The sequence below is a fragment of the Melanaphis sacchari genome, unplaced genomic scaffold (assembly GCF_002803265.2).
Source record: "Melanaphis sacchari strain LSU unplaced genomic scaffold, SCAv2.0 Contig7_pilon_pilon, whole genome shotgun sequence".
NCBI classification, from domain to species: Eukaryota; Metazoa; Arthropoda; class Insecta; order Hemiptera; family Aphididae; genus Melanaphis; species Melanaphis sacchari.
The window spans coordinates 894,115-913,100 of NW_020271560.1; the positions used below are offsets into that span (position 1 = coordinate 894,115).

The 18,986-nt window shown below is 25.3% G+C and overlaps 1 protein-coding gene across 1 annotated transcript; it reads right to left on the minus strand.

Annotated features, from left to right (window-relative positions):
• LOC112601732 (facilitated trehalose transporter Tret1-like) lies at nucleotides 1–14,010 on the minus strand. The gene is made up of 8 exons (XM_025349490.1): nucleotides 13,416–14,010; nucleotides 7,198–7,270; nucleotides 5,850–5,985; nucleotides 3,830–4,215; nucleotides 2,274–2,481; nucleotides 2,009–2,208; nucleotides 568–836; nucleotides 1–473 (listed from the first exon to the last, which is right to left on the minus strand). Exons 1-8 carry the CDS (start codon nucleotides 13,451–13,453, stop codon nucleotides 236–238), a joined length of 1,548 nt encoding a protein of 515 aa, XP_025205275.1. The 5' UTR covers nucleotides 13,454–14,010; the 3' UTR covers nucleotides 1–235.
• Between the last annotated feature and the right edge of the window lie 4,976 nt (nucleotides 14,011–18,986).

Below are 18,986 nucleotides of genomic sequence, written 5' to 3' on the forward strand. Positions count from 1 at the left end.
ACTTGTCAATTTTGTAATATTATTCTTATAAATAATAAAATTATAAACTCGATATGTTATTTTATATGTTACATTTTGTCAACTAAATTTGCCGTAGGTGGTAATATATATTAAAGTATTTTATTTGTATTAGTAGAGAAGGTTAAAATTATATTTACAAAACACTTGTACGCTTGTGACGTCTATACGTCTATACGTTAATGTGATGTTTTATCATTACGCTGATTTTTTTATTTTAACTTATCTGACGTTTTTTTCTCGCAAAATCTTCTTCAATTTCAGCTAGCGTTTTACCTTCAGTTTCTGGCAAACAAATGAATATATATATAATTCCAATGACGGCTAGTATCCCGTAGAATAAAAAACATCCATATAATTCAACTAAGCTCTGAAGATTTAACCAGGTCTTCGATGCTAGGAACGCGAAGATGTAAAAAGATACTGCGCACATTCCGGTGGCCATTTCTCGTCCTCTGCAATAGTATAAAATTCGATGAATTTTAAACAACATTCTTATAAAAACGAAATTTGATAAAAAAAAAATATAAAGTTAAAAGAAAATATTACCTGGTTGGAAATACTTCGCTGACTAGCAACCATGGTATGGGACTGACACCTAAGTTTATGGAAAAGTACAGCGTGCAAAACAGCAACAATGGTATCGTCGGTATGGATGACCACTGGTGCTGTGTTATGGAATATGTGTAGGCACCCAACAACAGACAGCATAGCGCACAACTCGTCATTGAGACCAAAAACAAAACTCTTTTACCGACCACCCGCAACAGACAAATGCATGTCATTGCTCCTGTCCCCTGTAGCACTGCTGATATGACCTGAAATGGTAATTAATTCATAAATAATTAACCCCGTGTATAATAAAACACAAATAAGTGACAATGTATACCTATTTTAAATTTATTGCATTAACTATACGATCAATAATGATATAATATAACTATAAAATTAATATTTGTTTGTTGTTTATCAGAATTTAAAATTGTGTAAATACGATGTCATTATCATCATGCCATTTTCTTTTTATTTCTTGATACATACAATTATTTCAGAACAAAAATGTGTAAAAATGTGAATACAAAAATATTTAACCAAGTATGGTTTAACTGATAGAATTTTAAAGACCTTACTAACATTTTAAACATGTTTTTTTATTTTTTTATGTTAATTTATGTTTAAAACAAAGCCAAGTTTAAAAAAAAAATGTAGAATAAATATGATGCATTTGTGATACGTTGTTAAAAGTCTATTATTTTTTATAGATTTTTATAAAATTGTTTTAGTTAGTGATGATTTGTTCAACATTGTATTTCAATGTATATGACCTATTTTACGTAATATTAAATCAGTGTATTTTCTATATTGGTTTATTTTATATTAATTGGATTGGGAGACTCGTAGGCAGTATAAAAAAATGACCCATTATACACCAAATTTTCTTTCGAAACATTGGAATTTTTATGATTTGGCAAAAAAAAAAAAATTGCTGATAACAAATTATAAAATTTAAGGATAGTACGAAAGGTTTATTACATTATTAGTCATAATAAATTATTTATTATTATTTTTTATATCTAATTTTATTTTCATATTGTAGATTTGCAACATACAACGTTCTGGATTGCTTGTAATAGTTGTAGAAAATTCTAATAATAAAAAAAAAGTATTTAAATATAATATGACAAAAAAAAAAAAATAATAATAAATATATCTAGTAAATTTATTTAATATAAATAGAACATTGAACTTTTTAAAAGGTATTGCATATAATTAAAATTAAAAAAATTAAATTTTTGATATTTTTATAATTGCTATTATTTAATTACATTCGTTCATTTTGTTTTCGTTAGGTTATGTTAGATTTTAATTGAATCCCTTGTAAAAATTCTCTTTTGTCTGCTGTTCACCAAATATTATATACTAGATGAATGTATTTAAAACTGCAAATATAAAAGATTTAAATTTAAATAAATAATAATAAAGTTCTTACGGTTAATGTTTTTGGCGTCAAGGGTACTTCCAGTCGGGTGAAAATTTCTATCATGTACGGTCGCATGGCTGTCAGCGACGCTGCATGGTAAAAGAAAAAGGAGATTACTACCAGACGTAGTGGTATTAGGATTCCGGGACGCAGAAAGTCTCTAATTACGTTAGCGATGCTGGGTTTACTTTGTGTTGCAAATTCGCTGTCTGCAGAAAACAAAAAAATAATATAATTAATCATTACTATTGTTTTCGGGTTCGTATTGGCGTACCCGGTAGTCCGGTGTATCTGGACGATTTTTTGATCTTGGCTTCCAAAAAACTTTTGAACTCATTTTTGGACGCCTGACAATACAGTTCGAGTTCGTGAAATTCTTCTCTCACATCTTCGGCGGAAACCCACCCCCGTAGCCATCTTAACGACGACAATGCCTCGTCTCTCCTTCCCTTCATCAATAACCAGATGGGTGATTCTGGAATCTGGGTAACAATAATTTTTTTATCGTTTAAAACTGGAATTTAAATTAACCTAAAAGTATCTAAAAAAAAAAAAAAACTACCTATATCGAATGCTATTTTTATGAGTTGAATCATGTCGTTTATGTTATTAATTTATTTTAATCATATATTTGACGTACAAAAACTTTATATAATAAATAATCAATCTACGTGAGTGATAATTGTTGTCAATAGATTATTAAAAAGTACACTATGATAATTAAAAATATAAAATGGGCTTCCTGTAAAACTTATACTATCTATCTATACAAAGCCTATGCATATGAAACTATTAACATGTTACTATATTCAAAATTAAAACACTCGTAAAAAATATTTATTCATTAACTCATTATACAAGATATGACTAATAATTAATAAATAATAGGTAGTAATAGTAATATGTACTTTATTCACGATGGATCAAAATATTTTTAAAATAGTGGAAATAACAAAAATGATTAGGTAACACTAACATAGAGTTAATAAGTGAACAGAAATAATATAAGCCTTATCGATTTTGGGGAAAAATATTCATTTTTCTTATCGTCATTACTTAAGCTACAACAATAATTGAAGTTAAATAAACAATATTTATGATTTATTATGTGGTTCTATGTCATAGTATCTAAAAGAGACAGTCAACTATAATTAATACTGTCATGATTTTGGAATTAATCAATTAAGCAAATTGTCAGTAATTTCATGTTTCGAAGGTTTGTACTTGCGTTTAATAATATAGACATCGATATTGCGATGTCGATGACTTATTTTATATATAAACTATTCAACGTGAGTTCACTATAAATTTAGACATAATGTAAAATTGTAAAATTTAGAGATAAACTTTTTCTGTTGTCCAAAAATCTAATTATCGTAGTACAACATAAATCGTATATAATAATATATTAGTATTAACTATAAACAGTATTTTTTCAACATAATCGCTTTGTTAAAATACACGTGTAAGCAATATGCCATAAGAACAGAGTCATAACATAAAAACAATAATCCATTTTCAGGCGAATAATTTGAAAATAATGTTGTGTAATAATTATCACCCCCACCTCTTACATGATATTTATTTTTTTTATATAAATATTATACATTAAACGTTATTATATATCGCATCTTACCAATATACATATAGGTACTACCAATATGTAATGCTATTTGTCTTAAATCCTTATAAAATATATTACATCGGGATAAAACTTAGAATAATATATTTACAAAGTATATTTTTGTTATGTGTATTTCCTAGTAGTTGAAGTGTATTTTATTTAGCTTAATCCTAAAAAAAATATTAAAAAATAATCAATTGTCATACCAGCGATATAGAGATGGTAGCAACCACAGGCACCAGACAGCTAACGAGCATAGTTACTCTCCACGAAAACATACACCCAAGAACAAACTCTAGCAGGTGTCCCAGGACGACGACAGAGTTGGTAAATGTTGACAACATTCCCCGGATTTCCGGTTCGCTGATCTCACCGATGTACGACATCATGGGTGCCTCTAAAAATCCAATTCCTATACCCATAATTATCGAGGCCGTGTACAGCATCCACCGGGACGTGGCCGCATATAGTAGGTACCAAGCGGCCAGGTGGGGCAAGTTGACCAGTAGCATGCTTTGTTTTCGGCCGAGCACACCTTGCAAACAGCCCGAAATCACGCAGCCTAGGGGTTGGCACAGCAACATTATGCTACCTGCAGCAAGGTATAAAGGTTATTGCGAATTTGTCGCGTGACCGATTTTCGGTGGGTTCGGAATTCATATTTTTACATCATTACTTATACTGTAAATATCGTTTAAAATCAAATAAAAAAAAAAAAAAAATAATAAAAAAAATATCATGATCACTGATAGTTAAAGAAACTAAATTAAAAAAAAAAAAGTTATTATAAAACACTTATGAATGATAATATTATACTATTAAAATTACAAAATGTTTCTTTTAATTTTGTATGGAATTAAAAATTAAAGTTTATTTTCATTTTGTGTTGTTATTAATTATCGTATTTAAAAAAAAAAAATCTGTAAGTCTTGTATATTAGTGAAAATAAAACTTGTGTTGTATTTTTGTTTATAGTTTTTAATCTAATTTTATTTATAGCCATATAATTTCACGATTAATATTATTAACTTTGAACTTTGTCTTGTCTAACATAACTTCATCTACATATTACATAGTTATTATTGATCAGTAAATTATTTAACTAAATGAACCAAAAATAAATGTTATTGTAAGACTGTTATAACAACCAAACAATTTAGTATACAAAACATAGGAATTTTGCTTAAGTCGTTAATTTTATGTCATTAAACTCGGTATGCAACTACAGCGGTTTTCACTTTATATATGTATATAACTTTAGAAAGATAAATTTTTCTTGTAAAGCTGACAACGGAAAATCATTTAAGTTTTAAGAAAAGGAAGTGATTTCTTATATACAATTGATCAAGACAAAGTGTTTAATGTTTTCATTGTAAATGAGGGAGAGTAAGGGTAAAATTTGGCCATACTTTGGTCTATTCAGAACTAAACACCGACGCTTAAAAGCTTATAATTATAGGTCCTAAATTCATAAATTATATTAATTGGGTCTCATGTAAAAAGCATATTGTATTATTTAGGTCCTGTGTTAAAAATCATATTGCACTAGTCAAGTCTTAAAACAAAAAATATTTTTGTTCACATTTCAACAAATTTAGGACTGTATATATAGTTGAGATGCAAATGAAAGGGCTGAAATGGATTTTTAATTCCTATTGTTAAAATTATAAGGTCAAGCTATAATTTTGGAACGAATTTTATTTTCAGGATGAAAATTTGTTTTAATAAATAGTACACTTACTTTTGCAAATCACGGAACCTATGTATAAGTTAATATAACTCATTAAATTACGATAAGATAAATAACTTTACATGGATCCGATTTGAACTTATACATCTATGTGCCAGAGCAATTTGCATAAAGTTTTATATTTACTTAGAACCAATTAAAATAAAATTTAGAACTGTAATTTTATTATTAAAAACTAATATAAAAAATATGACATGCACAAAATGTAAGTTTTCAATAATATTTTCTGAAGTGTAAATAAAACTAAATAATATTTGACATGTATACACTGCAGAATAAGTTCTAGCATACTTGATTTAAAAAAAAAAATTAAATTTTAAAACTTGAATTGAAATTTGAAAAAAGACTAAATAATAAATATTGCTTATTTATGAACATTATATATTAATATGTATTGAAGTTAAAATAAAAAAAAAACATATTGATCGAAAAAATTGTACAAATGTTAATTTGATTAAACGTAATTATATATTTACCTAGCCACGAGGACTGATCATCGTCCAGCGAAAGGTCTTCTTTTGCATTGTGTAGTGCGCCAATGACAATTGTAGGAACGGCTATCATCATTCCCAAATCCAACATTAATAAACTCTGAGCGGTCATCGCACTTACCTATGTACACCGTGTTGTATTATAATACCACAATTGAAAATATAATACGTATCGTGTGAGAATATTATAATAATAAAATAATTTTAAATATATTGGCATGTCGTTGTATAATACATTTTTCTGTAATTTTACAAAAACATAAACCATTTGATGGCTGTACTATAATGTTACATTTTTTTATTAAATATAATTATCTACTAGAATCTATTATAATACTTATGCGATATATCCATTTAGGTATTAATGTACTAAAATTTAAGATTGTATGTACATTTTTTTATCAATAACTATAAAAAAACATTATTTTGGGCCACTTCTAGATGTAACACAGTATCCTACATTATAAATTGTTTATTTAGTTATTTTTTTTTTGCAAATTTATATTTATTTGTTTTTAAATTTGATTAAATAGTGTGTCTATTTTTAAAATTAGCGTACTAAGAATAATAGTTTTATATTACGATTTACAAAGAGTATAAGATATAATAGGTGTGTAATATTTAGGTAGTTTAATACGTCTTATTAACTATTGAACTTTAACAGTTATTACAGCAATTATAAAATTGTAATAATTTATATAAATTATCATAGTTTTAAGACTATCTTAGTTTGCATATCTTTTAAACCTTTAGATTTTTAGTGCATAAATCGTATTCATTACTATTTGTTTAAATTTTGATTTAAATATATCAACGCTTTTAAAAACATAACCACCTTAACGGTTTACTATAAAAAAGAGTAATTTTCATTTCAAATTAATAAGTATTAACTACTAAAAATATGATTTACATTTTCATGTTAACGCATTCAATAAAAGAATCTAAGTAAATGAAAATATGGTCCTTATGAATTATACTTGAAAAGTCTAAAAACCGAAATTTGGATCAATACATTATCAAAATAAATGTAAAATTGGGGGCTTACCCCATGCGCTTTATGAATCACCGTACATTTAATATAATGTATTGTCGGTATGATTGATATGAAGCTATTACCTATACGGTTATAGTATTAAAATCGTATAACGATTATTTAATTATTAATTTATCCATTTAATTATCATAAATGATAACTGATATTCACAGCGATTGAAATAAAAATAAAACAACTGTCGAAAATAGTAGACTATTATTACATTATTGTCGTATTACTTTTGTAGTATTTTATAGTAGGTAATCATTAGTGTATTTGATCTTGTACAATTAATTATACCTGTGATAATATTCGTTTATATTTATTCTGGTCACTCGTACGGTCGGATGCGTTTAACAGTGATCCAGCTTCCCTGTAAACAAAATATCGTGTTACGAATATTATATTTTAAATTATTGATTGATTTTTATTTTCCTACGCTGTCACGTTAACTTAGTGAAGTCATGTGAGCCACACCTATATTTCTACAATTTAAATCATAAATTGTCACAGTATCGTGTTGTGATAAATCCTTTCATTATAACCTTGTAACGCGAAAACTATCAGACCTAGGTATATGCATTGATGAATATTGACCTTGTTGTGAAACGGGTAAAATAAAGTAAGTTCCTTTTCCTTTCATATTTTGAAGGACATCTGATTAACTCTATTTTGAATATTATCATAAATTTTTGTTCCTACAAATCATATTTTTTGATTTATTACAGTTGATTTTTATTTACATTTATACTATAGAATCAATGACTCAATGACAATGCTATTAGTTATAAAATATACGGTTTTTATTCATACAAATTATCGTAGGTGAATATTCAAGAATAAATTTTTATTTTATATTTCAATAAATAATCCATGAAAAAATAATGAGTGTGATTGCTTATTTGGCTGAAAATATATCACATTCCATTAATTATTAAAAATATTTTGATAACCAATTATAATATACTTTTGCTCAGTGACATTCTTATGATTTATAACACGTATAGTTAATACAATTTTAGATTTACGAAAATTAAAATGTTTTGTTTTATTTTCATTAAATTTTTGCAACTATAGCCATTATAAACCTGTGTTATACTTTTTTTTTATTACAGTATAATTGATTTTTGGAACACAGCGTTTTCGTATGTGGAACATACGTAGATTTATCGCTAAAAGCTCGGGTTTTTTATTTGGTGAATTTAGTATAAAATACTTTTATTCTAAAATTTAATTAATCATGAAAAATATAGTCTTCAAAAATAATTATTTATTTATTGGATTTTTTTTTCTAATTTTGCCGGGGATGTAACATGAATTTTAATATGAATATAATTCAATTTTTCATATATGTTGTATAACAACAGAATTAACCTATGTGCGCACGACTCTCATACATATATGCATATTATAGAGTATATATATATAAAAAACATATTAATTTGTTTTAGATTCTGAACGAAAAAATTGTGGTATTTTAGATTTAAACTAATTTTGATTGTTTTTTTTTTTCATAGAAATTTTGATTTTATTTAAATATTTTCATATAAACAAAATCAATTTAATATTTATTAAAACTTGTAGATAGTCACAATGTTTTTTTTTTTAGTTATGCTAAATTAACATCAATAAAAATATTATAGATTTTTTCATCTAAACATTTACACGTACGTTAAATCTATGACAATAAAAAAAATGTATTCTAAGTTAAGATTTAATTTTATAAATTTTATTAATAGTACAATATTTCTGCTTATTTATTTTATAAGATTATTGTAGCAATATGTATATTATATAAGCAAAATTATATTATAGTTTTAAAACGTTTCTTAAAAATTACATTGCTGGTAATATTACAACATATATAAGCCATTTATGTTTAACTAATAAATAATTTTCAGAGTGAATATTAATTATTGGGTGATTCCAGGGAACTTCATTTTTCTACCTCTCTTCCTATAAACAATATTTATTAGAAAACGATCAATGAATTACTAAAGGAATGTTAATAAACATATTATCAAGTTTCAAATAAATGTATCTATCTATACTTGCTAAAAAAATTATTTTAATTTTTTTTTTGTTTTTTAAAGTTTCATGTATGATTATTTTATTTCAAACATTATAATATTATACAATTATTTTACGGTCAGTGAAGTTTTACAGTGATCTGCCTGTTGAGTATGTTGTTATAAGAAGTTTACTTACGCTTTGAACTTGATCGGAATCAAGTAGATACTGTACATATGAACATTTTTTTTCTTTTTGTTCTTATTGAATTTTCAATAAAATATTCCATAAATTATCGTACTATGTGGTACATTAATTTTTCGTTTTAAGTTTCCATGTAAACATGCTTAACAGTTTGTCAATGAAATCAAAACGTTCAATTATGTTTCCAATAAATTTTATAGTTATTGTCCCAACAGCAGTGGCGTGTTCTATATATTAACTACAGTTTATACAATCAGTAACACAATTCCATCGATAAGGTATTCCGTATTAAGTTGGTAGATGATATCTTTATATTATTATAAGATTATTTTTAATAGAATGATTATGTAGTGCGAGCGTCTAAATGGAATCATGGTAACCGGCTATAATCGAGTCTCGTTGCAAATTTAGAAAAATAATGTATAAAAAAAATATATAATTTATGAAGACTGTTATATGACTATCATATTATATATTATATATAAAAATCTTCATAAAATTTGATATCTATATAGAAGTGTTTGTCTACGTGTGTTCATCGTATCAAATTAAATTGCAATCGGTTTTTCAGACGACTTTGCATTATTATATATAACTAACGTTAAAAAAAAAAATATTACAGGCATAATTTTACAATATTATTGTAATATAATAATAATATGTAAAACAACAAAAGACTAAACATTTTTACCTATATTTAGGTCACAATCAGTAAACTTTCTTTCACAAACTTGTCACGAAAAGATACGCAGACTGCCAACTATAATATATACCTACACCAATTAGCGTTATTAGGGATGATTTCCATTGCACAGCCATAACATAATGATATAATAGTCAGACTTATTATTCACCGCAGTGTTTTTTAGCTATCATTTCGAATTCAGATAGCATGGGTGAACGTTTACGTTATTATTACTTTTTTTTTTTTTTTTTTTGGAATTATTATTCAGTGTTATATAGAATTTAATTTGTGGTGCACTATGCTTATATCTGCCGTTGTTTATAAATATTACTTTTTTGGTTATTTTCTACTATAAAAATTTAAAAAAAATCCATTTGTCTTGTTTGAGTATTGAATACACATAAGACCTAAAAATAGTTAGTGACATTAGATCTGTGGCTTTTTTATATGTTTAGTCATCCAAAAATAATATGATATATTAATATAAGGCTATTATATTATTTACTATTGAATTTATTGTCATATCAATAATAATCACAACAAATAAATAATAAGTGAAAGTTGATGTTTCCTTGTTAAATATGTTTGAACGTCAATTTTTTTTTTAAAACTAACCATGTACTATAATTTTGAAATTTAATAATACTTTAAAATAAATATTAATTAATAATAGCTGTGACAAAATATAGCTACCTATCACCAAGCATGCTCACCCACTTTTTCTTCAATAATTCAGTTTTAAAATTATTTAATTAGTTATGTGTATTAAAGATAAAGGGGCTATAGTAATGAGTACGGTTAATGAAACACTCTGTATATAATAATATATTGCGTACTTCCTGTAATAATATAGTACCAAAGTAAAAATAAATATAATAATAAGACTTGTATTCTAAACTGAACGACTTTTTAGTATACTTTACGTATAAAGCAGAAAGATATTGGATATATATATTATACATTATTTTTTCGCTTATCTAAGTTACTAAATGTTTACTGAAAAAAAAAACAAAATTAAAATATATTATTCAAACAAGATATACCCTAACCCCATGACCATGATTCATTCATATTTAATTTGTCTTATTCGTAAAAATACTCATAATTTTTTCACTCATTTTGGATGGATCATAATATTGTAGTAAAATTCATAATATTTCCTATTTTTGTAATAAATTTTACGTATCCAATACACATTTAGCAAAAATAAATATGATTACAATAATAATAATAGTTAACGGACTGGGTTAAGTAATTTCAATTTAAGGATAATTAATAAGTAACAACTTGTTTGATCAATTAAACTGTAATCAATGGATTTTTCATAATGTGACATTAATGTCTCAACCGTGATTTTATAAGTTAAATATAGGTAAGTACGTAAAATGTATACAACTACTGAAAGTTACATAAATTTGTTATTAAAATTTAAAATTGTAATAATGTCATAAATAACTAATAGATTGTCAACATAATATTGTTTTCTCTCTTTGATAATATAACCTATAATTATAAGCATAATTTATTTATAGATTAAATAAAATTGAATTTTCGTGATATGAGAATAAAATGTACAAGACAGTTAGTTATTAAATAAAATTAAATGTATATTGGACTGTTTGGAGATTTAGGTTCAACCCAAGGCTTTACTTATTCTTGTTTTACATCAGTGCATTGAAATATTGAAACATTGGGAACTTTTTTTCTAATATAGGAAATATTTCTTACTTTCATCGTCAAAAATTATATTCTTTACCATAAGAAATTACCACTTTATTGATTTTTCATATTATTTATTTTATTATTTCATTTAATACATTATGGTATTAAATGTTGATACAGAGGAAAATAATATTGGCACACATTTTATCGTTCGTTCTATTTCACATTTTTGGTTTATTGATTTTTTTCTACGTTTCAATTTTATTTCACATTTTCTTTCAAAATGGTGACCAATTCAGTACTTACTATACTTTATATTTTACGAAAGGCATAGACTATACAAAATATTTTCTATAATATGGAAGTTATTAAATTTTTGATCGAATCCGAAACAAAATTGTTAACGTTTATTTTTATTCGTAGTGTACCTGCTAACTTCCTATACAAATACTTATGTGAAGTATAGATTTTATAACTGTATTGTTATGAAATTATACGAAGATGATTAATGATCATAATATAAATTGAATTACTAAAACGCTAAATTTACAGTAGGAATCTATGTTTATTATTTTATCAAAAAAAAAAAAAAAAATGGCAAGTACCTACTAAAAAAACAAATTTATAATTTATATACATAAGTTCTGCATATAAAGTGATTGGTCTGAGTTTTATTGGTCAAACTATCAAGGTCTATTAACGTATTTTTATATATTAATTGCACATAATATAACGTTGTATTAAATTAATAATTGTCTTTATTTTTCGTTTTCATTTTAATTTAAAAACATGTTTTTTTTTTTTTTTATAGTAAATGCATACAATAAAACTTTATAGTCATAAAATACTTCTTAATAACATGTTAAAGTATAGTACAAATATATATAATATATACATATCAATTATGTATTAATATATTACTTTATTATTCTAAAATACATAAGTTAAATTTTCTTTGTGTAACTCGTGTAATATTATAAACTAAATACATTCAAAAAAAGTATTTATAACATAAAAAAAAGATCGACGCAATCAGACATAAAAACATCCAATAATAATTTAATGCCTACTAGTATAATACATAACCAGATGTACGTCACATGTAAGCATGTATATCGTTTTGTATAATGTACACATAGTATACTTACCTATTATAGATTTACATGGGTTGTAAAGCTTTATTTAGTAAAGTGCTTTCGTTTATAAACTATTAATTTATCAAATGTCAAGCTGTATAAATAAATTATCTGTGGAAATTTCGATCTATAGAAAGCCACAAGATGATTTTTCTATGATCATACCAATTCAAACTAAATAATTCTCACGTAGACGTGTTACGAACTACCTACTTTAATTTTAAGTTTGCGTTTATACCACGTCAAAAAACGAAAATAAATTTTAAAGTATATTTATATAGTATTCAAAATATGAATTATTAAACTATTTATTTAAGATATCACATTGTTTTTTATTAATATTATTGTAAGTCATTTTTTTTTTTATTATTTGAATATTTATTGTTTATGTTAATTTGATTAAATATTTTGTTAAAAATCATAAATATTGCTACTACGTTCAAAAAATAATAATAAATAACTACTTAAATGAGTGATAGACGGTAGTATATTAATACACAATATACAATATACATATGTAATAGGTTTATAGTTATTGTTCACAAATTGTTGGGTATAAACGTTCAAATAAAACGATGTCATGCAGCTAATTGGTAAAGTATTGGATATTTCACTATAAAATTCCGTTTAATTTTAATAAATATTTTTTAATATAAATATATATATATATATATAATAATCATTATTATATCAATAGATATACGATAATTATAATGTTTTATCATAATAATTTCAAGGTTACTTACGAATTATATATATTTTTACAAATATATTATTTATAATTAATTGCATGAAGTAAGATATTTTTAAAGCTGACTTACGGTTCATTTATAGCGGTGGTGACAGTGGTGTTGTCCATTTTCAACAGATCGCACGTGTGCACGAATGATAAACGAAAAGCTTAGTATATTATTATATTATTATTAATAGTTAATAAGACAGAGTGCACAATTCACTGCGACGTAAAAATGATAGTTACTCCGTTATTTCAATAAAGCTGGTAATATTATACCAAATTGTCGAACATTTTGATAAATTTACATAACCAAAAATAATATGAAACCGTAGTATCCGTCCTACTAAAACCGTTTCATGAAACTGGAGAGTATAATTAAACTACTGTATACAAAAATAAAATATACTACTATTCGCAGTAGGTAAATGGTAATACGGTACGCCCGTTGTCAGGATTCTTTCCCGAAGACCTTGTATAACACCTCTCGCGATCAGTAAAATAATATAATATTAAGCAATGTATTTTATTGTTGTTACAGTGCACACATAATACTGCTACAGCGTCCATATGTTTTTATAAATCCTCTCCCTGGCAAGATTTGTGTGGATTATGAGAGGGGAAAAATTCTTCTTAAGACATTTGTTTTTCACTATTTACCTCCTACGACCGTAAAGTTCGACGGAAAATGAAATCACGATCGAGTCTCTCGCTTTGAAAAAAACACGCGAATGTCGTGACGGTCGAGTAAAAATTGCAGGCCGCGATATCGACACAATAAGACAACTCGTAGCGAACAATAATACATTAACATTATGCAACCCGCAAAGTTCGATGCAGTGTATAATATTATTGTATTATAAAATGTTATGTGAACATTTTTGTTTAATAACATGATATTTTGGTTTTAGAAAATATGACGCATGAATAGCAAAACTTCTGTAAATATTAGATATTAATTTTATCATTGACACGGTGGTCTAGAAATATTATAACACTAAATCATTTAAAAAAAATGTTTAGCGTTATTCATGGTACACTTTAGACCAGCGGGCCGCATACATTTTTAATGATACTACGTGGTAGAAATTAATAAACTCATAATCATATGTGTCTACATATCTGTCCAACTGGTAATTTTACAAGTTTAAAATAGAAAAATAAAGTAAATAAAAATAATAAGTTAATAAGTGACGTTCATTTTATTCACTGCTTATTAGCGCATAATAGCACACGCAAATATTTTCGGCGCATTCTACACACACCATCCGTCGTCCATGGGTTTTTTGCGTCACAACAGAAAATCGCGACTAATCACGCACGTGTTGTTCGCGCACAGACAGCGCACGATGAAAATTTTTATTTATAAATTAAATGATTGTATTTTATCGAATAATATTTTTCGGAGTCCATATTAGTGGCGAATTCTATATTTGACGTAGAACGTAATTTTTACTAGCATGGTCCCGGCTTTAGAATGAACAAATTAATTTTAATGTGAGCCGCACTAAAGTTGCTAGCGGGCCGCGTAGTAGGGACCGCTGCTTTAGAAAATTTATTATATTTTAAAGTCTTTTTTTTTTTTAGTTCATATTTCTACTCATTACAGAATTTTAAAATTATAAAATTTAATTTCTGTACAATAATAAAACAATATTTAAAAAACTATTGACTGTTTTTAAATTATAACCATAATTAGTTTAATTAATATATAATATAAGTATTTATCAACTATTCCAATTATTATGTGATTACCTTCTTTTTTTTTGGACCAATGTTCTACAAAGAAGTATTAAAAATATTTAATCATTAAAAAAAATCTCAAAAAAATATAGTAATATTTTGAACTTTTTCAAGAGAAGGAAATACTGATAATATACTTAGCTAACATAAAATAATAATACTTTAAATAATACGTATAATGAGTAATAGATGAAATCGAAATGAAAATATAAGTTAAAAATATAGATGGGTACATATTTACAAATTACATAAAAGAGGTTATCGTTTATGTAACTCAACTAATACACATTAATCGACTAAGCGATTAATGATTATTAATTATTATGATGTACTAATAACATTCTATCGTTATAAATTACTATAATTTATAACTCATTATTACTCTCGACTATTTAATAGTTAATACATATTATCATGGACTAATGTTCTTAATACCAATATAAAGTACAATCATTCAAAAACAATCGTTCGAAATTTAAGCTATCATTAAAATCTTGAAAAAATTATTTATGAAAGCTTGGTGAATCGCATAGTGATTTATATATTTTAAACAATGTATAAAGTGTGATGGTTTTCGTTACATTTTAGTTCTTTTAATTCCCTTTTAAGTTACACACATACCGCATTCAATGCGTAGTAGAACGTGCTTTATGTAATAGTTTTGATGAACGAATTGTCTAAGACTTCCAGCTCGTAAACTTCCATAAGTAATTTTATTAATATAAAATTGTTTTAAACATGTTTAAAAGTTTATAGGTTGTAAATTAAAATTATATATAAGTGAAAAAAGTTTTCGGTTACAGCTTTTTGTCGAAATTTGTTGCTAAAGAAGTTTTTTTAAGCTAGTTAGTAAAACAGATTAAAATATGTTTTATTTTTTTTTCACTTTGTCTATGTTTATTATACTATGTAAAATCAAAGTATAATCTGCATAGTCTGTTATTGCGGTAACTTAAACGCATTGAAGAAATATTTTCTAAGCTTAATACCAATTATAAATTCCTAAAGGAACCGTATAGCTAATATGTATTCTAATAATGTATTATTTCAAATATAAATGTTAGCGTTTATTTTATAAGAAAAAATATGGTAATTTTTAAAATAGGATTTGATGGATACAATTTTCAAAGTGATACTATTTGAGTATTTTAATCAAATAATGGGTAATTAATATTCTTCTAAGATTATTTATAAAATTAAAATAGTAAAAATAGATATTCATTTTAAATCTATAAGTATTTATTTAAGGTTATTCTACATCAAGTTAGTTCAGTAGAAATAGATTTCAACGTTCATAAAAATTTACCGCCAAATTGAGTGCACTGCATAAACATAACGTTGGATAATAACTTTTATGAAATAAAACTCTGAATGCCGTGACCAAAAACGTTAAAATACCAATCTTTCTGATGACTTTGGAGGGTTACACCATGGATATCACTGACTGTATCTAATAAATATTGAATAGTGAATAATATTATATTTTTATCTACAATATTAAATTGTAATAAAAGAGTGGACAAAAATTATACTGTAATATAATTTAATATTGGCAATAAGTTTTTCAAGTAGCACCGATTTCTAACCGTTAATGAAAACGGGTTTGAGCAAAAACAAAAAGTAGCAATATTTAATAAAACTATGCTCAGTTGATAATATATTTATTATTTTAATTGTTTTCTTAAAATTGCTAATATATTTAAGATATTTATTAAATTGTATTTACATCGTAAGATAAATAATATTCGATATTCAATAGTTATGAATAAATCGACTTCTTTTAATCAACCTAGTACAATACCCATCATTATTATTATTTTTTTTAATGTTTTGTTTGTAATCACATTTTTGAGTGGTAAAAATTTTTAATATTTTTAACTGCAAATAAAATTAGATCTGTTAGGAATTTGAAAGAAACGCAAAATCCAAAATATCGAATACATTTTAAAATAATGGAGAAAAATAGAATCAAAATATATGGAACACTTGAAATTTTTACGCAAAACATTTTAAGATTTAAAAAAATTTATTTTATTAGCGTTTGAAATCAATGTTTTTACGAAAGAACATCTGTAAATTTAAATTACAATTTATAAAAAGAAATCATGCATTATAGTGAAAATTACATTACCTAATTTATATAATTTATGCAATAATTTTTCATTAGTATAGCTGTTTTGATAACCAATAATATTCCATTTTGTTTATTTATGTCAACTCACTCCTTCGAATTGAATAGTAAAAATGTATGATCATATTTTAATTTCAACTTTAATAGCCATATAATTTATCAAAAAGTGGTCTGGTGTGGCGCGGTGGTTGGCATCAGTCACTAATGTATTTTGAGGTCAAGCATCGGCCAGCGTCACTAGCTCTCGGATGGGTGACCACTCGAGTTTTTAGAGACGAATCCATGGCGCATATATATAAACACACGTGTTCTAACCGTACTAACCAAACTTTCCAAATAAAACCTTACACAAAAAAAAACATACTGTTCCTATACGCAGTTAATGTTTAGTTACCAAACTTAAATAAAATCAATAAAAAAAAAAAAAAAAATTATCAAAACATTTATATTAAAAATGAATAAGTCATAAATTTAGAGGATACATTGCAAATCGCAAGACTATATGTGCAAATTTTTTTTGTGACTTCGTGTTTTTTAATATTATAGCTGATATACTATACTTATGAGTCTAATTTTGAACTATAACCTACAAGAACTAATTAAATTCTTGATAATTGTATTACATATCATACATTATATTAATGAAAAATTTTATTTTAATTTATTATAATTTATTTTTAAACAGAAATTCAAACCTTAAATTAAAAATACAATAAGGTTATTCTTTTTTTTTTTTTGGATAGATTACAAGACCAGGAGTACCTACACATAAATACATAGATATGTTCTAATTATTATAAATTCTACTCACACACACAAGCATGCATACATAGAATTCATCAATACTTGCCCAGTAATCCCATCCAATTTTACTGATTGAGCTATTTAAACCCACTCAACTTAAAGCATAATAATTATTGTAAATAACGGGTTTAGTTCAGTGCTTACATAGTCACACTATTACATATAGTACAAACAAATTTATCGCGTGTGCGTATTGACACGTAGGTAGTATAGTTGGTGATCGGACACATGTATTTATACTTAATGTTATATACGTATACACTCTCGGACTATGTAACTTTGATTTAAACATAATATAACATAGGGAGAAACAACCACATACAATTTCGAGTGTAATTTCAAATATAAAGTCGTACTATATGTTCTCGCCGTTCTCGGAAAGATCCTATACAAATTAAACAAATTTCCCGAAGTCCGTGTTTCGACCAAGTTAAAAATTATCTAAATGGATTAATCAAAGAATGATTAAATACTATTGATAATAATATACCGAAAGTAAAAAAAAAAAAAAAAAATTTAACAATTTTAATTTAAAATACTTGGGAAGTTAAGTATGTATTTTTTCAGTCAGATAGTTTTTAATGGAAACCAATTTGAGTATTATGGTAGGTAATCGCATATATATATAATAATATATTATACTATACTAGATAAAATTATAATAATAATCGGTTTACAATAAAAATTAAACAAGTTGACAGAAAGTTATAAATTTACGATCATAATTATAGTTCATTAACATAATAACATAAAACCCATGCTATATAATAAATGTTTAAAATTCAAAATACGCACAAAAAAAAAAAACTGATGATATAAGCGTAACTAATTTACATGCAAATATAATGTAAATAAAATATTACATAATAGTTGTCAACTGTGATTACGTAATGTCAAAGACAAAGGATCGGAGCCTATACAATTATTGGAAAAATAATATAATAAATTAACAAAGCAATTTTTTTTTTGTCATAAACTCAT